Raw genomic sequence first — 26,813 nt, 5'->3', positions numbered from 1 at the left:
TCACATCACATCAACATCTCAGCTCGAGGGGTACCGAGGGTCATCGCTTTTGTCGTCAATAATTCGCGCCTAAAAACGCGTGGAAATCGCTAGTTGCGCCGCTTTCTCCTTGTTTCCAAAGCGCTCGGGCAGTTGCGCCCCTGAGGCGTCGAGCGCGTCGCGACCGCGTTGCTTCCATTATGAGCGCGCATACCGGTGGCGCATACATGGTGGGATAGGCCACATCGTGCTCGGCTTGCAGACAAGACTCTCTCGAATCTTATATTTTGCAAGTGCAATACCTTGTAATAGAGGTAATGACTTACGGATGTACTCTGAGAGAGAGAGAGAGTGTGTGTGTGTGTGTGTGTGAGAGAGAGAGAGAGAGAGAGTGAGAGAGAAACACACTCGTGCTTCACCTGATGAAGGAAACCCAAACTGAGTCTGACTCCAATCACAACCCCAACATTCAGAAACTAATTGACAAAAATCTGAAGTATAATTAAGATGAAAAATGAAAAAATGAATTTGAGCTCCAAACCAAACTCCAGTGTTATTCGGCCCTAAACAGAACCACAAAACTGGCAAATTACTTATCACTAAAGCCATTAAAAGAAAGACAAATCCTTTCAAAATATCGACTCCATGATCATGATTTGGAAATAGAGATAGGTAGACATAAAAGATCCTGGCTACCGAGAGAAGAGAGACAAACACTGTGAGCTGAATCAAACAGAGGATGAGAAACACTTCCTTCTTGTCTGTCCCAAATACAGCACTACAAGAGAAACATTCTTCTCACAGTTTGAAGCTTTGAATCGTTCATTCTTGTCTCTAAATGACTCTGAGAAACTACTCTATATACTTGGAGAGAATGAGACGGCAGTCACAATAGCTGCTAAATATTTATACACCATACGAAAGGGATAATTTATTATATTCAACTGTTTTATTTGATATTCTTAATTGTATATAATTACTATTATTAATATTAGAAATATTATCTGCTGCTGCTATTTTTATTGAGTGGTATTTTATTGTAATCATATTTTATTCTGTATCTAAATGCTAAATTTGGCAATTCTGTAACTCAAATGTCATGCCAATAAAGCAACTTGAACTTGAGAGAGAGAGAGAGAGAGAGAGAGAGAGAGAGAGAGAGAGAGAGAGAGAGAGGAGAAATGTAAGAAAGTTTAATGTTGTATGTAAACTGTGTTTGAGGGGAGGTCGTGGCCTAATGGTTAGAGAGTCGGACTTGCAATCGAAGGGTTGTGAGTTCGAGTCTTGGGCCGGCAGGAATTGTGGGTGGGGGGGAGTGCATGTAAAGTTCTCTCTCCACCTTCAATACCACGACTGAGGTGCCCTTGAGCAAGACATCGAACCCCCAACTGCTCCCCGGGCGCCGCAGCATAAATGGCTGCCCACTGCTCTGGGTGTGTGTTCACAGTGTGTGTGTGTGTGTGTGTGTGTTCACTGCTCTGTGTGTGTGCACTTCGGATGGGTTAAATGCAGAGCAAGAATTCTGAGTATGGGTCACCATACTTGGCGGAATGTCATGTCACGTCGTTTGAGAGAGAGAGAGAGAGAGAGAGAGAGAGAGAGAGAGTGAAAAATAAATAATTTTATGAAGTTACAATTTTGTTTGATTCCATGATGTATTTTACTGAACATGAGTATTTACAATGCAAATCCTAATTATTTTAATTTACTGTTACTTATATCTTGTCTTTAACTTTATTAAGATCAGATTCTGCAGGTAAAATTACAATAATAAGGTGACTTGACTTGGACTTGACTTGACTTGACTTGACATAACTTGTGACTTGACTTGACTTGACTTGCCCAAGAAAAAAATACTTGGGACTTACTTGAGACTTGAAGGTTAAGACTTGAGACTTACTTGAGACTTGCACATGTGTGACTTGGTCCCATCTCTGCCATTTCCTGAAGGGATGACCACCAGAAAGAGCCTTTTCATCCAGTCATGACAACAATTTTAACTCCAAATCAGAAGTTTAAATAAAACTGATGCAATACTGAAAGATAATGTTTTATGAAAGTGATGTAATACAGCATGACTGCTGTGAATGTACAACTCTAATTCAAAATAAAGTCTACAGAAGTCTACTACAGTCGGGTTGCAAAAGACAAACTTGATATACTAGAAAAAACGTATTATCTTTGGAAACAGATTTGTTGATATTTCACAGATCTAGAAATTAAACCCAGAGACCATATATGCAACTGTAAGTATTAACTGTATTAGATGTTACTTTAAGAAAATTCCTTGAGTAATTTTTTTTCACTGAAATCTTTGATTTCACCAAAAGTCTCTGGGGTATATTTTTAGCAATAGCCAAAAGAACTGTATGGGTCAAAATTACTGATTTTTCTTTTATGCCAAAAATCACTAGGATATTAATTAAAGATCATGTTCCATGAAGATATTTAGTCAATTTCCTACCATAAATATATCACACTGAATTTTTGATAAGTAGTATGCATTGCAAAAAACTTCATTTGGACAACTTTAAAGTTAATTGTCTCAGTATTTAGATTTTTTTGCTCCCTCAGATTCCAGATTAGTTGTATCTAAGCCAAATATTGTCCGATCCTTATAAACCTTACATCAATGGAAAGCTTATCTATTCAGCTTTGTAGATGATTTATAAATCGAAAAATTTACACTTAAGAGGACCCTGTGGTCCAGGGTCAGATATGCTTTTGCTTTTGCCAAGATTCGCCGAAATTTCACTAAAGACCAAAGACTGTCAATGACAAAGCTTAAAGAAAACCATTTAAGTGAGTGATACTCCAAACAGACTATTTTATTTTACCACAGTCTAAAAAAGAACACAGGATGCCATATACTTTTACTTTTGCATTTTTTGGTTTTGCTTCTTTTTAGTCATAATAGAGGTGAAAGTGTTGTGGTTGTCATGCATGTTTTTAAAGATGCAAAAACCATCAATTTTCTGAGCGAAAGGGAAGTCAAACAAAACCCTACTGTAAAAAAACACTAACAAATGAAACACTGATCAACTGTTGCACAGTGAGAACGGGAACTATGTGGACTGATTTCTCACAGATATATATTTTTTGGTCATATTAGTGAGGGAAAGCTGTGGTTTATCACACGTTTCACACAGATGCAATATCAAGCATTTGCTCTTAGTAAAAGGGAAGGAATATGAACTGAAACAAAAGTCAATACAAAATACATAAGCCCTATCAGTTATGGAAAAGTCGAATTAATCATTGTAAAGTGAGAACTGAAGCTTTGGATCGATTTCTCATGGATGAAATAACGATTTTTGATGATAGTAGTAGTAAAATATAAAAAAAAGAGTTGTGGTGTATCATGCATGTTTTTTTACACATGCAAAATTTCGTTTTAAAAAAGCAAACGAGAAGAAATGTGAACCAACCGAAACAAAAGTCAACACAAAATACTCAAGCTCTGTCAGGTTCGAAAGAGTCTGATAAATTGTACATTGACTATTCTAGATGGATTTCTCAAATGGAAACACCATCTCCACTGCTAACTACAAACATCAAGTAAATATGACGCCGATCCATACCAAACTTTTGTCTAATCAGAACAGCTTAACCCCAAAATGCGAGGCCAACCGCTTTGAAAATCTTCGGGAATTTCTGAACGGGCTGCGGATCTGTTGAGGTCAATGCTTTTCTGGCTTCATTCTCCGTGCTATAAAAGATCTCTTGTGTGGTAGAGACATTACTTCCGTCCTTTTTTATGGACACAGATGTTCTGAGCTGAGGAGGTCTTCCTGCTCAAGTGCTTCAGCAGTTCAACTGTGAATATCCCGCTCGCTCTTTTGTGGAAGTAACAAGGAGGAGGAAGTGTTCGGAATCTCTGGTATGCAGCAGTGACACAGTTCACTGGACGAGATCCAGAGAGAGGAAAACTCACTGTCCTCCACTGTTCCCATCTTGCCTTTTACGCAACTTCTGAACCGCCATGAAACTAACAGAAAGTTCATTGTGAAAATACATTCCATTTGTTTTATATGGTAGTGCACATGATATTATTTCACGTCACATGGACTCCTCATCTTACTATAAAAAAAGGATCTAATCTGAAGGCATAACCTTGTTCTGAAGGAGCATTGAAAATATGGTGCTGGCCTTCACTCAGAAATTGCTAGTAAATTTCACAAATAATAACAAAGAAACTGCACACAACACACTGAAAGATTTGAAATGAGAACGAATGAGATTGGAAACTTTAAAAAACTTTTACAGCCATTAATCTTCCACTTCTGTCTTTATCTGACCCATTTAAACTCACTAATAAATTTAGTGCAATAAAATAGAGGCAATATTTGATGCAAGACGTGCATGCAATTGTCTTAGCATGATCATTCATAGCATGTTTTATAGGTATCATTATGACTCAAAATAAATTGTCTATATAATTCAGTCAAGTTTCTAAAGAAATAAACATGTAGCATGACTTGGCTAAGTGGAGGACAGTCATTCGAGAAAACAGTTTAAAAAAAAATTCTGCATTATGCAATTTATATGCAAATAGATTATTTCACTCACATTTAAAAGAAAAATTCACCGCAAAATTTACTCAATTCTAACCCCTTTAGACTTTGTATTATTTTCATTTTAAGTAGTTTATATGATTTGTGCGCAACATTTAGTTTTTTGAGTTCATGTGATAGCTGAAATGTAATATTTCCCATCATTATATAAGCTACTATTTGTACTATTTGTTTTTCATGTTTTTTTTGTGTGTGTGTCTTTTTAGCAGAGTGACATTATAAACCACCATCCATTTCACGACTCCAGAAAACAGAAGCTTTGACATACTTCTGTCATGTTTCACAGAAAAAAGAAAGTCATACAGGTTTAGATGGACATGAGGGAGAGTGAGCGATGACTACTTTAAATTTTAGCCTGAACTATCACTTTAATTCCCATACAAAGCAGAGACAGCAATAAAAATGCTCAATATTGGCAGGTGCTGAAAACCACAGACCTGAGCTCCATGAAATCTAGCAGTGCTGAACAAAATATCATTTCATTAAAGGTCTACACAACAAAGACAGCATTTATGGGTCAGAACAAAGTCAATGACTTATTAAAAATGGCCTGGCAACCCTTTGGCTGCTCTTTCTGCTATAGTCCAATGCAACTGCGTAAAGACATGAACACAAGGCTGGATAAATAAGACAAGCTAGAGTTTAAAAAGCCAGCTGTGGATTATTAAAGGTCAAAAGCTGCACTAAATCCGCCTTGATATGGATTTTTCCAGCACTGCGCTGATACTAAACAATTGACAGGGCGATAAAGGCCTCGTTCAGCTGTGTGTGCTAACTTCTGAAATGGTTTGACATGGTTACTGGTCTCTACACATTTAACAAGTAACCCATACATCCCAGAAGTTTCTGAAAGCCATTTCTGCAGAGTTTCCTGAAAATGTCTTTTTTTATGTTTTAAAAATGTTTCACATAATATAAGGATACATTCCATTGTATCATTCTGAGAATGTTACTTTTAAACATTCTCGGAATGTTCTGAAACGAGCAGAAACGTTTAAAAAACATTCCATTAATGACATATAAATAACAATTTGTGCTCATTTTTAGAGAACATTATCAAAGACCTTTCTAACAAACATTCTATTCATGTAACTTAAGAACGTTTCTTCATAACTTTGAGAGAATCTTGCTAGAAAGTTCTGAGAACATTTGCTAGGATCAAAGTCAATCAAGTTTAATTTGAGTTCTTCAAGTTTTTATGCACTTCTTGCATTGCTTCAAAAGGATTTAATACAATGCAGTAACAAGCACATTCTGTCATTTCAGCCTCTAATTCTTCATTCACACCACACTAATTACATTCGCTCATAGTTAATGTGAACATAGCGAGCTAAAGAAGGCAAGAGAGATGATTTACTTGTTGATATACGAGTAATTAAAACAAAAAATTGGTTTTGCTTTATTCGTGTACTACTTTTTACTGTATTACTGTAGTTTATTTTTTGGAGCATTTGACATGACTTGGTTTGAATAATCCGTATGTTAATATAAACGTTAAGAAATGCATAGTACTGGGTAGTTCATGATTTCCCTCCATCATTCTGGAGATCACATTCTCTTCCGATTTTTTACGGAAAAGTCACTGCCTCCCTGGCCTTGGAGAAAACACCCCTGACTTCTATTTCAGATGAAAATGAACTCATCATCCTGTAAAGAACAATGAATGCTATTAGTCAAGTGTTCTGAGAGGATACGCTGGAAAAACGGCACATTTAGTCACGTTGCCGGTCAAGTTGGAAGTCCTTGAAGCGTGCTAATCTCTTTAAACGCTCACAGGATGAATAGTTTAACGGCATCACATTTGGACATCCCAAACTGCACTTCATGCCACATGAGATTATTTAGTGGATTTTTACCTATCAGAACGAAAGCTGTGCAACATTTCCATTTATTTTAAATGCATAAAGTATATTGAACAACATGCACTCTCCAAGAAAACAGCAAGTCTGTTTTTCAGGACTTCAGGACAGACCTCAAAAACAAAACAAGGCAGCTCATCTGATCTTTGCATTGGAGAAACAGCCATGCAAACAGGAAATAAGGCACAAACACGGCCTACAAATGGACAAAGAACATCTTTGATGACGAGAAGCCAGTGTTTCCCCTCGAAGGTCCTCTGCTCCGACTGAAACCCACACATTGCCAGAGTGGAACAGGCTTTTCTCGGGAACTCAAAGCCTGTTTGTATCTCGCATCTGTTTGACTATTCAGCTCTGTGGGGAGAGACTGGCTTCTTATCAGAGCACCGCAGACCAAGTCAGCCCATCATATCCGTGCTGGAAATACACTGAACTTCCAGTAACCGGCCTCACCCTGTTAGAGATGCTGCTCTGCTGCTAAATGTCCTATGAATATATGCATAATCCTCTTGAGTAACTACCAAACCCTTCCTCTTCCTCTTCCTCCTCCACCCCCCTCGCCTTCCTCTTCTATCAAGAAGTCAATCTCTTAGTGTGCTGCTAAATCAAATTTCATCGTTGGGCGACGCACTATAAGCGTGCCTTTCGCAACACGCGGATCATCAAGGCTTTCACAGATGCTGCAGGTCGAAACTGCGACACTATCTAATCCCATCATGCTGCGCTGATATGACAAGGTCACCTAAACCAACCTCAAAAAGAGTGAATCGCGGGGAAACACCAGCTGGTCATATCTGACCCCAAAATCATATTAAAATCATTGAATGCGGACAATACTTTGCAGCTCCTTTATGATTCCTAATATTCTTATGCGTGGTTCCTATGATATATTAATTCCATCTTAATGTTTTAATGCATTATTGTGGGAAAAAGTCCTTTAAATTAGTTACAACAAAAGCTAGCATGAAATATAAATGTCAATGCTTTTTGGCATTAAAGTAATGAGAATTTGAGAGGGAAATGTGTGTAATTGTCTGTCATTTTCTTTATGCAAAATCTAAAAGTATGACTGAAGTGTGACTTTGGCATGTTCGCTTACAGGTTTCACCTAAAACACTTTAAAACCAAACATAACCATGAGCGTCACACTTCAAGTCAAATGATGATTTTTACCCGTTAACAATTATGCAACAGAATTTGCAAAAAAACATCCATAACATATGGATGAATCTTGTACGTTCTTGTCATTACAGCTTGTCATTTTCTTTATGCACAATCTAAAAATCAAATGACTTTGGAATGATGATGTTAACCTGTTTACAATTATGTAACCTTCTCATTATTTGGCCAGAATTAGCAAAAATCATCCAGGCGTTTGAATACATTTCCACCATATGTTTCCATCTTGTATGTTCTTATCTTTAACATTTGTAATTTTCTATATGCAAAAATAAAATAAGTCTGAATTGTTCTTTTACATGATTTATAACTGCACAAATAACCATAAGTCAAATAGGATTTTTACCTATTTACAATTATGCAACGTTCTCACTGCGCTGCCAGAATTTGCAAAAATCATCCACAACAACGGATGGATGAATAATCTTTCACCAACTGTTTCTATATTGTACATTCTTAATGCAAAATCTAAAAATAAGACTGAAATATGACTCGGACACGTTCGATTATAGCTTTCAACCAAAAGACTGCATTAGCACACTGTAAAGAGCAACTAACCATGAGGGCCACAATTAAAGTCAAATATGATTTTCACCTGGTCATGATTATGCAAGATTCTCACTGCACTCAGTAACTGATGGATGAAAAGATTTCCAGCATATGTTTCTGCAGGTAGTGCATGTGAAATGCATGCATGGAGTGAGATTAGAGAAGGCTTTAATGAAGAGTGTCATATGAGAGGGCGCATTAATTCAGCGCTGTGACTTTTGACCATTACAGCACAGTAAAGTAGATTAACCACTGAAACCCAACACAGACAGGCAGGGCTATGAATGTTTGTTCCCATCAGAAGAAAATGCAGTGACGTGCATGAGACACGTAAAAACCTGATCAAACAGAGGCCTATTTTTAAACTGGTGGGACGGGTTTGATCGGGAGGGGGAAAGGTGTGATAAAATTGTGAATGAGAGCCGGTGCCATAACACAATCAAATAAAGCTAGCACGACAAAAACACACCCATCAGAGGGGAGCATCTGACTGGAAGGGAACCAATGACAGCTATCATTTATGGATTAGTTTCATGGAAGTGCTGCTTTTGGACACAAGTAGTCTTAAACAAGAAAGTGCAAATAATAGTTTCCAGAAACACATTCTGAATTATGACTTCACAACCCCACTTCAGACAACAAATAACCACGAGGGCCACAATAAAGCTTTTACCTGTTTACGATTATGCGACGTCCTCACTGTGTTGCCAGAATTTGCAAAAATCATCCTCAACAACCGAATATCCACCGACGGATGAATAAATTTCTACCAAATGTTTCTATCTCGTACGCTCTGGTGTATCCAGGAAGGTAAAGTTGTATCAGTGGCTCTATAAACCATAGAGGCCGAGCAGCGATGTCATAGAGTCTCACTTTGACGACGAGGGAGAAATTATAGGTGTTGAAGAACGGTGAGCAGCGTATATCCCACGGTCGCTCGCTGTAGTCGGCTTGCCCAGCCCGTCTGTTTCCCTCAGTTCATTGATCTGCGGTGACTTCTATACAGAACTACACCTCCCACTATGGAAGAAACCACTGCGCTCTGTTTGGAAGGGGGGACGTGCAGACAAACAATACTAAAAAAACATCACAAAACAGACTCTTTGCTCAAATACTAATGCATATTGCATGTTAAGCATGCAAGCATGCACTTACACGATCTGTGAAGGGTGCACAATGCTCTGTTTTTTAAGCGAGGGGATATTACATTTCATCAACCCCCCTATGGTAGCTCTTGGTTTCCTTTGACCCAAATACTTCACATTCCTGAGTGAGGCCATCGGTTTTTGTGGTTTTACAATTTCATATGTGTTATACAAACTGATTTAACACTGCGTTTAGGTCGAGAAGCCAAAATGAGTGGAAATGACGTAAAAAAAAACAATGACACTCAAATAAACACATATTCACAAAAAAAGTCAATTTATAGCTTTTTGGTGTTATCTAACTGCAGGAAGAGCTGGTGTGTAAACTTAGGGTGAAATTTATGAAAACAAGCTCAAGCTTAACCTTGTAAAGAGAAGGAAGAAACCAGAAATCATATTTTGCATTCATTAAATGAAGCGTATTGTAGGACCATTAAAGCTTTTTTTGCATTGTGACAGAATTTTCATGACAATTAGACACAGATGACTTTAGGAGTGCTTTACTTTTTACACATTTATTTTGAATTAAACTGATTTTATTAAATTATATTTATTTTCAAATATTTATACTGCACTACATTTAATTTAATATATAATTATGTATTTATGTGTAAATTATAAAAAAAAGAAAATTGAAATTATATTGTTATATTATATTATATCAGATTATATCATTATATTTTACTATAATTTAATTTTTTTAAATATATATATATATATATATATATATATATATATATATACACACACACACACACATATATATTAGTGCTGTCAAATAATTAATCACATCCAAAATAAAAGTTTTTGTTCACATAATATATTTGTGTGTACTGTTTATGTTTATTATGTATATATGAAGAAACAAACATAACAGCATATTTGTTTGGAAAATATTTACATTTTTATATTCTTACTTAGTCATATAATTTCTATTATACATAAATATATTTAATATATATATGTGACATATTTTTCTTAAATATATTCATGCATGTGTGTGTATTTATATATCCATAATAAATGTAAACAGTACACACACATAAATTACTCTGTAAACAAACTACATACTATGTAAACAAAAACAATTTTTATGCAATTAAATCGCAATTAATCGTTTGACAGCCCTAATATATATATAAAATAATAAAAAAATTACACATAACATTAAATTTAAGTAATTTTATTAAATGAAATTCATTAATTAATCATAAATAAATTAAATATTATTTAAAGTATTATAATTATAATTATCATTATTATACATAATTAATATTCTATTATCTATCTGCCTCCACATTAAAAAATTAAGCAAATGCAAAGTTGACATTAAATGTTCACAGCATAATTGTTTCTACATTTTTTTTAAATCAATTAAGAAGTTGATGTTTAGTACTGATATCAAGACATCAAATTAATGCAGAGATTCAACACAAACCAGAAACCACATTTAAATTATGACATAACAGACCAAAGGAAGTCTGGGAATGATGTAGTGACCAAAACATGTAACACAAATGCAAACTCTCATATATATTATACAGTACGAGCTTCCTCCAGCTATGCTCAATCTGGATCTTCATTACCAGCTTTATCCAGTGCATTAAAGAAGGAGGAACATGCATGAGAAACACTTAATGATGATGCTTCTTCTTCACTCTCTGCTGCTACTCATCCATTTACACACAAATAGAAAGAAAAATGTCATTTTCTAAAATGCACGCAGATTGTCTTGTGTTTCTCCATCTCTCTTGCTCTTTCTCTGAGGCTGTGATGCATGTAAGGCACATCCTCACACCTAAACACTGCATTTCCTGTTGTCTTCTTAAATAACTTTCCCTGAGCTCATCAGTTTTCGATTGCACTCGCTGTTTTGAATATAAATGTGATCTTAGAAGCACCGAAAACACCTTGTGGTATCAATAATCCCCGGCTCTGGCCGATCGTGCTTAGACAGTAGTTTAAGTTGGAAAATTAGGATGTAAATAGGTCATTTACAATCACACAGAGAGCAGGGGTAAGATCTTTGCCCTTGGATCCTATCCTTTTCCTGTTTGTGGACTGAAAAACCAGACTGGAAAACATCTGCCATTCAGGACAGAGCAAACATGAGTGCGTCAACACCAGCCACAGATCAGATGAGAAACAAAGCAGTCGGGTTTCAAAGATTTGGCTCAATTACACACAAAATAGCTTTCTACGTCAGAAATAAACCAGTTCTCAGAATAAATGCCACAAAAAGAGATAAAAACTGACTAAATATTTGAAATACGGGGCAAAAGGTTCACTGTAGTCAATTGATGCATTTGAGACAACAAAAGCATTAAAAAATTAATTTAATTAATGCATAAAATGTATCAATGTGTCAGTAAAGATATTTATAATACCATAAGAAAAATCTATTTCAAACAAATGCTGTTCTTTTGAACTTTCTATCCATCAAAGAATCTTGAAAAATAAAATACTTCATGGTTTCCACAAATTTATGAGGCAGCACAGCTGTTTTTGACACTGTTAATAATCAAAAATGCTCCTTGAGCATTAAATCAGCATATTAAAATGTTTTCTGAAGGATCATGTGACACTGAAGCCTGGAGGAATGATGCTGAAAATTCGCATGAACAAATTACACTTGAACATATATTAAAATTTAAAATGGTTATTGTAAATTGTAATAATATTTCACAATATTACAGATTTTACTACACTTTTGATCAAATAAATGAAGTCTTGCTGCAATGTCAATGTATTCTAGCAGAGCATTTATTGTTTTCTGCGACCTTGTGCATCCTGACCCCTAGCTTAAGCATCGGGATATTTTCAAAACAGACAAAGTGATACGGAAGAATTTTAAAACATTACATAAGATTAATGTGGTTTTCTGCACTCAAAGGAAGGACTCGCTCTGCTGTGTATGTGTTTGTATGAATGATGGCAGCATGTCAACAGGCAAATAAGGTAGAAAGGCCTGATTCAGCTAAAGCAGAGGGTCAGTGCTAAATTAAATGAGAAGGCAACAAAAGAGAGAGCAAATAAGATAACATAATATAAATGCATGCATATACACACACACACACACACACACACAAATGGTTTCTTGAAAATAAATGCAATTATATATTTTCACATGCTTACAAATTCAAGTTAATGGCACATACATGCCTGGTCCAAAATGGCACATCTTTTCGTTTGCAACCACTATGAGCCAGTTCAAACTTCACAGTTGACTTTTACCTAAAAACTGGGAAGAGGACTGTGAGAGGGAGCCATTTGAAACGGGACCATAGTCTAGCACGGTCATCCCAAAAGACAGAAAGATAGAAAGTGAGAGTGAGTTCACAGAAAGCCTGGCACAACATGCAGAGATATTTAGAAACGCCCTGTCAAGAATATTGACTTAAAATGCAAAATATTGAACACAGACTTAACTAAAACAACTCTTATCTTTCATTCATTAGCCTTTAACTTCAGACATTTACACTCTTAGCAGGAGATTTCTTACTATACCAATTTGCCATTTTCAGCAAATTCAAGAAAAGAAAAACATAATTGACATTATCGAATGGAAAAAAAACGAAGGGAGGAATTTTTATTTAATTGGCCAGGAACCGTCTGCATCGTAAAAAAAAGTGTGCATCAAGAGCTGAAATAAATGGGGAAGTCGAGTCAAATTTATCTGTACAGTGCTTTTAACAATACACATTGTTTCAAAGCAGCTTTACAGACAATCCAGACTTTTATGTTTATTATATATTAATATCTTCATGCCCTATAGGTGCGTTTAGCAGATTAGAGTTGGAGAAATTACGGAGAAATACTGTATGCAGAAATAGTTGGGACTTATAAATCCAACTTTATATAAAGATCTGGATGATATATGGAAGACATAAAAAAATAAAAAGGTAATTGCAACTTTATCTCACAATTAAGACTTTGTTTCTCGCAATTTTGAAAGGAGAAAATAATTCTGAAATAAAACAGTCAACGAGATATAAACAGATTTATAAGCGATTTTTTCTTGCGATTCTAAGTTTTATGTTTTTATTCCAATATTATATGTTTTTCTCAGAATTGCTAAAATGTTGCAATTACGCATTTATTTTAATTCTGTAGTGGAAACGGGGTTTCATAGTGATAACAGTTACATTTGTGATGATATAAACCATCACGCAGCTGAGATGTGCTATATACACAATAGTATATCTTGCTTTACATGAGTGTACTGCACATGAAGTAGGATATACTTGTAAAGTACCCATACAAATATTTATCCTTTCGGAATAGCATGCAAAATATAAATTAGGTCAATTTCAGGACATTTTTGTTGACATTGCATGATAAACATCAGAGTCCAGAAGCAAAACCAGTTAAGAACTACTGGTTTATAATAGCAAGGATGTTTAACAAAGTCTAGAGGAGTTTTAAACTTACAGGAAAGCAACCCACAAATCAGCCATAAAGTAGCCCTGCTTGACACGGTACAGCTGTCCATGCTGAATGTGCAGAGAAAACAAATGAAGAGGAAAGCGTTCGCCTCCCCCACAGCAGGCGATCAGAGCGACTGTATATCACACTCCTACCTGACAACATGTGAGCAGTACACATGTGCATAAATCCATGCACACTTACACACATGCACGCTGTCTCTCTTCGTACTGAACTGCTAAACGAGAAGCTTTTGAACTCCAATGCAACTCTCAAGAGCGACGTTAAAGCGAGCGTGCAACTTGTTCAGACCACATTCGACACATTCTCCCTTGCCTTCCACCATAATGGAGAAACATTTCAGCCTGTCACTTCCTATATTGTTCGGTCTTGGTCCATTAGCTCTGTGTAAATAAAATGTTGCGATTTGCACGCTGTTGAAACAGTGCCGTCCTACGTACCTTCCTGCCTCTGTCGTGTGGCTCGAATCGAGGGCCACATCTTCTAGACGGGGGCCACATTGTAGTCATCAACAGTGACAGCTTCAAGTTTGTCACTGCGAAAGCAGCGTGTTTACATGTGTGCATGCGTCTGTCGCACAGGAAGACGCCCGTTTCACACGGATAGTCAGTGAGAGAGAAAGAGAGAGAGTTTGGATGTGTGCAGGGCTGCTGGGAATGAAACACTAGCTTACTACTTACTGAACTTACTGCACAGTATGCACTGTATACTGCCAACGGCGTTTCAAAAATAGTGCATTATGCAATGCTAAATGTTTATGTCTCATAAGCTCATCACGATGCATAGCCTTGATGGGCCTATTTTTTATATAGAAAAATACATTTAGGTTTATGCATTATGGAGATGCTTTAATGCAAAGCGACTTGTATTGCATTTAAAGTAGGGCTGGGCGATATACAAAAAAAAATTATATCTCGATATTGTCAAATTTTTTACGATATTCGATATATATCTCGATATGTTTGCATTTGCATTTAAATAATAAAAAATAAAACATGATTTTCTTTTGCCCATTAAAAAAAAAACATTTAGATTAAACAGCTAATTTAAGCAGTTAAAAAATCTAGACCAAGAGATCACTTACTGCTTTTTATTAAATGAATACATGTAGGCCTATATGTAACTGAAGCAGTGCAAATTAAGTAACAGTTACAGAAAGTGCATTCTGTCAACTTTTTAGTGCATGCAATTCACAATTTAAACTATGCAACTGGGATAAGTATTTTATTTTAATTTTTTAACAAGTTTTTAAGCTAAGAACACAAGTCTGTCAACTGACTGTGGTTTTAAGAGAAGCTCTGTGGCATGAAACTGTTCCTACTGACACTAAAAACCCTCTTAGATGGGGAGCTAGTTGCTGATGCACATAGCTATTTCTTATATATAAATATATATAAATGAATACCAAAGACTTTTGCATCCTCTCTGTCTATATTATGGAAACTGGTAAACATATCAGTGAAATTCCCCAATAGTAATTCCAAATGGCCATAGCCTATGTTTCTCTATTCAAACATCAGCGGTCGAGTAAGTGCATTTATTTTGCGATCACAAATGCAAACAATACAGTTGAGATCTCACGACAGAACACAGACCGGCTGAACGACGCTTTCATTAGATCGCTCAATTCCAGTTTGTTAGTGTTTTCAGATTATCGTCTTCCGCAATGAGGAGTGAGCACGTGCGCATGGTTGCCAGATTGTTTAAAATAAGCAAACACCGGGAAGAAAATGTATCCTTGTAACAGTGGAGCTCTGATTCGGAGATTTAAACTCTTGTTATCTGGCAACCGCTATCATTAAAGCTCTCGTAGTAGAGGGGCGTAGAGCAGTCAGCAGTTACAGGTTCCTTTTTTGGACATTCGGCGCGTTCTTTTGGGAAAGTATGCTTGAATTTAAAATATTCGATATTCCCGATATATTCAAATTGTACATCGTCGTCAAAATTATTCCGATATTATCCCTAATATTCGATATATCGCCCAGCCCTAATTTAAAGGGATAATTCTGTCATTTACTCTCCCTCTTATTTTCTTTTTAGGGTGACCTCTCTCTTTGAGGTACACAGATTTATTAGTTCTTGCTTTTCCTGAGAAAACACTCAGTTTGCAGTTCAAGCAAATACTGAGTCATGAAAATTGATGTTAAAATCATGGCTGCATTTACTTCGAGTTCATTTACATCACATTAGAAATGAAAGGTTGAGGGCATTGCATTGTGGGATGACGTATCTTGTGCTGTATGCATGCTTAAATAATAGTAAAATAATCATTTTTTATGATATATATAGAGAGAAGGTTAACAATATCATGCATATGTAATGCAAGGCTTCAATATGTTATATGTTATTAAAATTTGTGGATTTTAGGATGAATTCAGTGTCATTAAGAATGACTGATTTGAATAAATATTCCAGAAGATCAGAATGCTTAGAATGTATATTTGTAATTTATTTGCAAAAACCATAACACGGCATGCTGAGACATCTCTGATGATAACAGGAGTGATCTAGTTTTATTCAAATATGCCGAATGCATCCAGTTTGTTAGGTTGCAGTCTTTAGTGTATGATTGTGTCTAAATTGGAATTGGAATGGGGCTCTGAGAGAGATTCAGCCAAATGAGATCCTCCAAAATTCATGATTGTAATATGATTTGTGTATTTGCATGACACAAAGCAGGATTTCGCTCCCGCATCCCACACATGTAATTTTAAAATGAGCACAACACACAAGATATTTCTCCAAAGTACATCTGGAGATTGAAAAATTACAAGATGATGATTATGAAGATTTTTGGGATCAAAACCTGAAAATCACAGCATTAATATTCCAGCAGTCCTGTGAATTATTCATATGTAAACTGGTTATTTGCAGAAAATAAATGTAAATTGCTCTGAGGGAAACACTGAGGGAGTGTGACATGTCAGTTGTGATGCTTTCATAAACTCTGATAATGAATCCATAAATATATACATATATATTAGGGGTGGCACGGTTCAACTTTTTCACGGTTTGGTTTGTTTCACGGTTTAAAGTCACGGTTTTCGGTACAGTTCGGTATGTGCTATGTTTATGGAAAAACTATACTTTCTAATAAAAAAAAGAAGAAGAATATTTATCCAATTACAAGCAGCAGCACACATAAATACAATAGAGTAAAGATACAAACAATAAACAGTGATTTTCAAATTAAAATCAAATTTATGTATATATATATAAACATATATATATATATACATGTACATATATATACATATACATATATATATATATATATACACACACACACAAACAAACTATCGGTCAAAAGTTTGTGATCAGAACAATTGTTTATATTTATTACAGGAGTTTCTTTTGTTCATCAAGGCTGCATTTATTTTGTAAAAAATACAGGAAAAGAAATGCAATATTGTGAAATATTATTATGTAAAATAAAGTTTTTCTATTTTAATATACATTAAAATCAAATTTATTCTTGTGATGCAAAGCTGTATTATCAGCATCATTACGCCAGTCTTCATTGTCACGTGATCCTTCAGAAATCATTCTTATATTCTGATTTATTATCAGTGCTGGAAACTGATATGCTGATTAATATTTTTTTGGAACCTCTGAATATTTTTTCAGGATTCTCATTTACACTACAGTTCAAAAAGATCTTTTTTGAAAGAAATTAAAACTTTTATTCAGCAAGGATGTGTTAAATTGTTAAGAAGTGATAGCAAAGATTTATATTGTTAAAAGATTTATATTTTGAATACATTACGTTTTATATATATATATATATATATTTAACTTTTTATTAATCAAAGAATCCTCAAAAAATATTTGGCAGTACAACTGTTGCCAGCACTGATAATAAATCAGCATATTAAAATGATTTCTTAAGAATCAAGTGACACTGCTAATGGCTGATGGAAATTCAGCTTTGCATCACAGAAATAAATTATATTTTAAAAGATATTAAAATAGAAAACGTTTTTTTATATTGTAATAACATTGTGCAAGATTACTGTTTTTTTTCTGTATATTCGATCCAATAAATGCAGCCTTGATGAGCAAAAGAGACTTCTCTAAAAAACATTACAATTCTTACTGATCCCAAACTTTTGACTGGCACTAGTGTACATATATGGATAATACCGTGTATTAAATACTTCTTTAAATGTACCAAAAAAAAAAATAATAATAATAAAAACAGATTATTGATGATAAATGAATGACAGTTTTGATATTTGTGCAACAACAGCTTCACATCATTTTAAAAAAGTTAAATAAATAAACAATAAAACGAATAAATACATTAAAACTAAAAAGTGTTTTTTTTCAGATAATGAAATTAAATACTTAATACTTGAAAAAAATATCGCACAAAGGTTTGACATTATGAAACACTTGATTGAAAAACATTCAAGCTAATATGTGATTCTGGACCACAAAAACAGCCTTATGAAAGACAGCTTTCCATTGATGTATGGTTTGTTAGGATCGGACAATATGTGGCCACCTTTAAATCACCTTTAAAGTTGTTCTTAGCAATGCATATTACTAATCAAAAATGAAGTTTTGATATATTTACGGTAGGAAATTTACAAAATATCTTCAAGGAACATCATCTTTACTTAATATCCTAATGATTTTTGGCATAAAAGAAAACTGATCATTTTGACCCCTACAATGTATTTCTGGCTATTGCTACAAATGTTCCCCAGAGACTTAAGACTGCTTTTGTGTTGCAGGGTCACATATCATGAAACCAAGATGGGCCTATAAATTCTGATTGAATGAGCCTCATGTAATGATCAAAACAAAATGTTTACAGTAATAAAGCTTCAATGCAATCACCCTTTAACGTTTAATGCTCTGTATTGTTGCATCACGTTTCATCATCATCCCCACATGGCATAAAATCATCCTGTGCATTGATACCCACACACAAATAACTTCCGCTATAGCAGAAACTCAACCGGCTGTCAGATTTCACTATATAGCGTCATCCCACAGTCCACTATTTTTACCCCATTCGGTCTTCACATATTTACTTACACATTTACTGAATTGCCCGTTTACACAAACTAACAAAGCAGGTCTATTAATACCAGACGCGTCTGTGTGGCTCTCATTGACCTTGTCAGTTGAGCTGAAGGGCTTTTCCAGCTCTCCGTCTGTGTTTTGTGAGACAGGCCCTTGGCAGAGTGCTTCACCGCCGCGGTGGGTAATATTGTGAGCCGGTCCCTCATTTTCCTCATGTCAAAAAGTTCCCAGAATGGCTATCATAGGAGAACAATTGGAATTCTTTCAGCTCGGCACGCATATAATGAGGCCGCCGCGGCGCTGGTTAATTGTGTACATTCTGCTGCCAGGCAACTCTTCAGACTTTATTGTAAACATTGTATAGGCCCTTCACAATGGCTTTGTTTGCAGGCTCTGTGTGTAATGTCCAATGGCAGTTAATGTGCTAAAACCCACCCCTCGATCACAGGCTCATGTTAACACAGCCAGCCCACCTACACGGATGAAAAACTGGTGCTTTTTAAATATTACTCATGTTATTAACAATGCATTTTTGAACACTGGTGATAATGCAACAGCACGTAAATTTAACATGAATAAATTGTTACAGTTCAGTTGCTTCTCAAAGAGCTACATAATTCCCAGTCCATTTCATGCATTCTCAAGAAAATGCATACCGCAATCTCACAAAAATACGTTCAGGTTTAACATCAAAATGCTGAGAAAAAAGGAAGTTTATTTTGCATAATGAAAATTAAGCTTATTTTACTACATTTATATTAGTTGCACATTATTGCAAAATTCACCCACATTTCTCAGAGCCATAATGCAACTGATTATACATTTGATTTTTTTGTATTTACATTTATACTGTTGCTAAAAACTGTTTTGCACTGACTGTGCACAATTTGCACACTATTGCCGAATTTATTATTCTGCACTTCCCAGATTATATTTACATTTTCATATACTTTTCTAAACCCTTATGCACTATAATTTGTTTAATGACAATAAATTGAATTTAATGCAATCTAAAAATGACAATAAATGGCTTTTACACAAAAACTTTTCAGTCAAAGTAAATGCATTTACTTATGCATTACAGTAAGCATAATTTGGCAAGGAATGTGCTTAAAAATAATTTCATAATGCAAAAACATTAATGGTTCTTAAAAACATGCTCCATTTTCTATAAACATAATATAATGTGATAAGATGATTTTAACAGGTTTTGACACTCAATTAAATATACTTCCATCTAAACTTTCAAAATCAATATTCACTGGCATTTGCTCAATGACAGTTAAATTGAATTTAATGTCACCTAAAAAAAAAAAAATTCTATAAACAAAATATAATAGTGTAAATCACAGTATGACGGGAACGTTTTTGACCGGTTTTGACCCTTTTGACACGTCAGTTAATTATATTTCCATTTGCATATACCACTATTTTCTGACATTTGTTCAACGACAATAACATTAAATTTAATGTAATCTAAAAATTCCTATAAATGGCTGTAATACACTATTTTTTATTTAAATCAACATAAATTGAAAACTAAAAATGCTGCTATGCATTATGGTAAGCAAGCATAATTACATATGCATGATAATAATGTCATAATGCAAAAACCCTAATAGTCCTAAAGCATGCTTCATTACATGCAAAATATGATAGTGTGAAATGTGTGTTTTCGACAGGTTTTGAGAGATTGAACCTTTTGATAGATAGTTAATCACAATCAAATCTGCTCAAACTCAATGCATATGATGAGTTTGTAGCTTAAGCTGTACATTATGCTGTAAACAGTGGAGTAGAGAGCCATATAAATGTGTTCTACTACCTCTCCTCCTCTCAAATGAAGACAAAAGCTGTTGGCTTCCAGCCTTGAAAGAAATCAAGCTGTTGTAATAATAAAAAAGGCCGATCCTCCCTTCCCTGTCAAAGCTTATCTTACAAAAGCATCTCAACTTCTTCCAAGCTCCTACAAGGGCATGTGCCCAAAAATAGCAAAAAAAATACAGACACTGGAAACTTTCTGAACCAGAATTGAAATCCTAATTACAAAAATAAGAGATGATGGAAGATAATTGGTGTGGACTAAAAATGTGGTTTATTTATTCTGGCCACTTGACTATGGAGTTTATGGAGCATTTATGGACTCTGTCTTGTATAGCTGTAAGTATATTTCAGTGTTTGGTTTAGGATGCTTATGTACTGTACATACTGCTGGCCCCACATAAAGTCAACATGCTATACAACAATTCAAAGCTTCATAGCATCTCCTGTGCAACCTCAATCTTCCTTGACTCTCTTTCACAGTAAAAAGACTGATATCTTTCTATACTACACTTCCTATTTACTTACAGCTCTTACTGTACATGATTCATCAGTGCATATGGGGGTAAGAATAAATACTGTGTTTATATTTGAATATTTAAATACAATGAAAACCAATAACAAAAATATAAAGAAAAGCTATATCAAAATGTAGTTTGCTATGCCACTGAATCAAAAAAAAATTTTTTTTATTACTGTTCAATTTGTTTAGTACCGCCTTAATTTGTTTTTTTAAACATTAACTAACATAATTTTATTTTGACTGATTAAAAAAAAAAAGAAAGTAAAATCCACTTTTTACTATCCAACAAATTCTCAATGATCAAACTTTACTCAAGTCTGGTCTTCAATGTTTTCCTTATAATTAGGCCTACATCAGATTAAGATGGGTTGACACACTGACATTGATAAGAGTGAAATATGAGGCCTTGCAGGAGACGAGGGCATTCAAATGCATAAAACGTCCAAAATCTCATACTCATCGGACACTCGTATTATGTCAGCAGAACTTTCATCCACATCCATATTAATAAGACAAAACAGTTGTAGCAATTGCATTAACCGTGACACGCAAAGCTTTGACTGACAAAAACATTTAAGATTTATGTTTCCTTAAATCAATAGGCTTCTTTCATAAAGCTTTGTGAAACCCGATTAACATCATACAGTATCTACAGTCCATATTTCATGCCAATTCTTATGTTCTTCTTTTAAACAGCCTTTTAACACAACTGAAATTAAGCAGTGTGAAAACTGCATGTCTAATTTAGCATATTAAAAACATTGGAGGAAAAAATCAGAAAATTACAGGTCAACCAATATCATTTTTAATGAAAGATGCTAATGGGGTGGAGTAAATGAGGAAATATACACAAAATGTTGTATGATATTTGAATGATTTGGCCAAGCATCTGACTATAGGCATGGTTTTTAGCTGAATGCACTAAAATGTCAAAATATTTATCTGATTGCACTAAATACACCATTTAAAACAATATAGAAGATCTAGAGCAATCAATCAGCTAATATTTCGCCATCGATAAAAGATTATCACCCGATGACTGGTATTTATTGACTTGACTGAAGTAGCTGAAGAAAGTTTCAGTTTCAACAACATCTAACAATAGCCATGTCAATGGATAAAAACATTTTCAGTTTTGTTTTTCTATTTGAGAGAGAGATATGGTGTCAAAAAGTTTTTCTTTAATAAGTAATATTAATTCAACAATCCAATATATTTTTATAATAAGATTTTATTTCACTGGCCACGATTAGCTAATTTTAATTAGCTATAATATATCAGCCATGTTCCAAAAAATATATAAATAAGAAGTTATTTATATTCTATTTTTAGTACATATAATAGTAAGCGTTCGTTTAATAAACAATTTCGATTTCTGTAGGCTAATTGTAAAATCGGCATTAGCTAACATACTATATCGGTCATATCGGTCAACCACTTGACTGTGTAAACAAACAAATTAACCTGTCTCCTTACAATTAAACCAATATTATTTTGAAATACATATATATATAAATACAAATTCAAAAGTGTATAAACTAGTATGATAAATGAACAAGTTCACATTAGAATCGACCACAACAACACTAGAGTTAACTGCGATTGAGTTCAGACAGCGCGCGATGTCATGTCACAGGAATTCACTGGCCAAGAAAACCAGCAAAACATTCAATAACGCCAAAATAAACGACGAACACAACGAGTTTAAACCAGAACTGTATATAAAGCAGTGACGATTAGGTTACATGTGGATTTGACTGATTTAAAAAACGATTTAAAATGTCCGCCCGAGAATCCCCTCAAGTAGCCTAATGCTACAAAGTTAACGTTACAGCAGCGCTGACTGAGTAGCTTGCGACATCGACCGATTCCCTAAAATACCGCACAGTAGGCTATCCGATAAAACATGACACACACGGCAGTCGGGTTTACAAACGCGATATCAAACATGAGGTGAAACTGATTTTCGTACCTTGGCTTGCAGGTAAGGGGGGTAATAGTAGGTGTATTGGGGGTACATCTGCCTCCACACCTTGCCCATGAAGATTATCGGTAAATTAAGACGCGAATGTCACTTCTGTCAGACCAGAAACCCGGAGAAAAACCAACACCGAGCGCTGATGTCGACGTCCAAACGCTGGGACTGAAGAGGAGAGGAGAGGAGAGGAGAGGAGGAGCAAAACAGAGCAGAGCAGCCACCCTCTGGTGCACACAAACTCTGCTCGAAAGTCTGCCACACAGACTAATAAACAGCAACCAAACACCGTGCATCTAAAGCAGTGGCTAAGAATTCATCAGAGTCTGTGAGAAATGTTTCAGTGCCTTTAAACTTGCAGTATATAGTAAAAAAAGCAATGCAAAAAAAGTTGTTAGCCTACTAAGGGTTTGAATTAATAGTGCACATATTGTTTTGTTTAGACGAGACATTAGAATGTATAGATTATAATTTTGAAACCGCTTGTCAGCATTATATGACCCTGCTCATTTTGTTTATGAGCCAAGTATGGGGCAAGTTGTCACATTTTTTATTTTATTTTTTTATGGCAGGAAATATTCCCCATGACAAACCTTAAAAGTGTAACTACTTTTGAGTATTTTCAGTTTTACTGACAATACAGTTCTTTTCACAACATATGGGGTACATTGTCACAATGTTAACCTTTAAAGCAAACACAGATATATTCGGATCATAATAAGAGTGTAATATCAATCATGTAGCCAAATATCTGACTAACGTTCAGAATCGGGCAATCATGTTTCTAAATCTTGATAAAATGTATGTATGTTGGCCTATTTAATAGTTTTTTTTATTGTTGTTGTAAAATTCCACGAATAAAGCCTTTGTTATACAATATATAAAGCTAGAGATTTTTGCCATCATCTTTATTAAATACTGACTTTAATTGACATCAAGTTTTTTCAAGATTGACTTCATTTTAGAAGCATGGCTGGTTTTGAATGCCAGTGAATGAAACTCTGAGGGTTACATGCAGCTTTCGCAACATTTCTGCAGGCCTCTATTTTTGAGTCCGGCCAGATGCTCATGTGAGTGATGCTTCCTGTTCAGCTTCAGGAGACAGGAAGCATCACACATGTCTGAGCACCCTTCGAAGAAGGGTTGGACCAAAGCCTGCTGTAAAAAGCAATGAGCTAGTGAACCCCCTTAATCTAGACGACAGAGATAAAGAGAAGCGAAAAAGATGACTAAAGCTATAGTCATGTAATCAGGCACATTATGCAACTGAAATTGAATGTTTCAATGAATAGCTGCCCCTTTCCAAGTTTACATGTGACCATTGTCTCAATTGCATTGCATTTAGTCTCAGACAGCACTCCTACAAACTTGTCTGATGCACATTGTGCAAAAAAATGGGACTTCAAAGTTCAAACAATTGTTGCAAACTTCTGTTATACTTATTTGAAATGCATGAAACCAGTTCAGAGTAGCTCTTCATCTGTAGCTCTTGCTATTGCATGCATGTTTTTGTTGAATGCACAGTAATCACAAAATAAGATGTGATGGCGTGGGAAAGGCCTGTTTAGGTCACCTTGAGATTTTTTTTGTTCTTGTCCTGCTGCTGTTCTTCTATCCTGATACCAGCATCCAGATGGAGCGCCTGATGCAGTCATTTATCATAGAAACACTCGTCATTAAGATAGAACACACACATACACTCATTTATTGCAGTGAGATGTATATATCCTTTGTTCGACAACAAATTGTTAGTAATTTCTGAGTGACACAGAACATCTAACAAGATAAATGTTAATCTTGTCCATTTTGGATTGGATTGTGGAAAGCTGCTTGAAGGCCAGTTCAAACTCATGGTGTTATATGTATATTGTGTTTACTGTTAAATTCAGATAACCCAAAAATCTGTATTTATCAGCTGGGTCCAGCTAATATGCAGGGTTTTTTTTTATTTGTAAAGGGACAATTTCTCCATTCATAAGTGTATAGACCATCTTTGATAATGCTAATACAATACATGGCAAAGTGTTTGGTGTAACAGTTCAGGTGAGTAGAGTTAAACATTGAAGCCTTTTACTGCCACAATATAAAAAAATAAAAAGGTATTTGCAAATGTTTTTCTCACAATTCTGAGATATATTTCTATACAATACAGTAAATAAAAAATGCAAGTTCTAAAGTAAGAATTGTGAGATTTGAACTCAAAAAAGTCACAATTACCCCTTATGTTTTTTTTTGCATGAAACAAAAAACTATTTTCTAGATGCAAACTCAGAATTGTGAGAAAAAAGTTAGAATTCTGAGTTTATTTGTTGACGTTCTTTTCTATATCTCTCAATTCTGACTTTAAATTTAGAATTTGTGACTTTATATCTCAAAATTGCAAGAGAAAAGTAAGCACTGTGTGATAAATACCATTTACATTTTTTATTCCATGGCAGAAACAAAAACAAACAAACAAACAAAGTGTAAACAGAATTTAATTCAGTAAAAATGCAAACTTAGAATTTAAATAATTTTTTTTTTATCTTATTTATAATTTTTTAACTCTTACACATTTTTTATACTTTTATATTTCTTATACATCTTATACGAGTTTATATATTGCAATCTTTTTTTTCTCGGAATTACTTTATATCTCACATGTATGACTTCATATCTCAACATTGCAAGAAAAAAAGTCAAAAATTACAATAAAAAAATAACTGCAATAATCTTGTGTCAGAAACATGCTTCTATATTCTAAGGCCTTAAATCTTTTTTTATTTTTTATCAACATTTTATTTAATTCAAAGCAAATGAGATGCACAGCAAAAGGAAACCCCAAAATTCACCAAATAAACAGCATAACAAACACAATCACATGGGTGTGAATATGCTAGACATCTGGACACAGTCAGGGAACAAAGATATCACATGGTCCTGAAACAAGGACTTCGAAATAAATGGATCAGATGAACACAACCAACAGGCATATTAAAACCATACAAAAAAACTGCATCATATTAAATAATTCAGCTCATGTCATTGGTAATTTTGAATGGTGTAGGGGCTTTGCAGTTTGTGGTAATTATAAATATAGCCTAATGTTATAATTTTGAAGGACTTTTTTGTTGTTGTTGTATAATAAACTATTTTTGTAGCTCGTTGGTTCCACCACATAATGTCCAAAGTAAAATCAGCTGTGGGCCACTGAACTAAATGAATAAAAGCACATCTAAATATATGTTTAAACACATTTAATAGTTGCTGACTTGATGGCTTTCTTCTTTATGTTTAAAAAATACCAAAATAGACCCATATGAAATAACTGTTGTCATACAATATAGACGTAAAATATATATAAAAGATGAGTTGGTAGTGGAAAAACTGAATGAGAAATTACTTTTGATCTGAACACAGATCATTTTTGAGACGTGACATCACTAGGGCGTTTTTTCTCAGCTGAAGTTGTGCAAACATCTCGGTTTGGTCTTCAGTTACTGTCACTGCTGATCTTGTTAGTGATTTTCTTCCTGTTTATGGACACCGTATCTAAATCTCCCTTGGTTTGGGGGCAAATGCAGGAACATATTAAGTGTCAAGGTTCACATGAAGAAACGGCTCAGTGAATGCATGTGTTTCTGAGGACATTCATTCTGCTGACCTGTGCTTTGTGTCGTCATGGCTTTTTGCGGAGCTCTCATTCTTCAGCTTGTTTTTCTCTCTTGTCCATCAACTTTGTGACCTTTG

General features: G+C 34.8%; 1 protein-coding gene across 3 annotated transcripts in view; it reads right to left on the bottom strand.

The window, feature by feature from the left end:
* Positions 1-23,327, bottom strand: part of LOC132095550 (RNA-binding motif, single-stranded-interacting protein 1-like) — a 59,427-nt gene extending 36,100 nt beyond the window's left edge. Inside the window, exon 1 of one of the 3 annotated variants that reach the window (XM_059500659.1) lies at positions 23,082-23,327. In XM_059500659.1, the coding sequence (XP_059356642.1) occupies positions 23,082-23,150 (69 nt within the window). In that variant the 5' untranslated portion in view covers positions 23,151-23,327. Of the gene's footprint in view, positions 1-8,813; positions 9,121-14,171; positions 14,295-23,081 lie in introns of those variants that run through there. The other 2 variants (XM_059500660.1, XM_059500661.1) reach the window with 2 other exon arrangements.
* Positions 23,328-26,813: the final 3,486 nt, after the last annotated feature.

The sequence above is a fragment of the Carassius carassius genome, chromosome 19, assembly GCF_963082965.1.
Source record: "Carassius carassius chromosome 19, fCarCar2.1, whole genome shotgun sequence".
Taxonomy (NCBI): Eukaryota; Metazoa; Chordata; class Actinopteri; order Cypriniformes; family Cyprinidae; genus Carassius; species Carassius carassius.
This window is presented reverse-complemented; position numbering and strand designations above follow the sequence as displayed.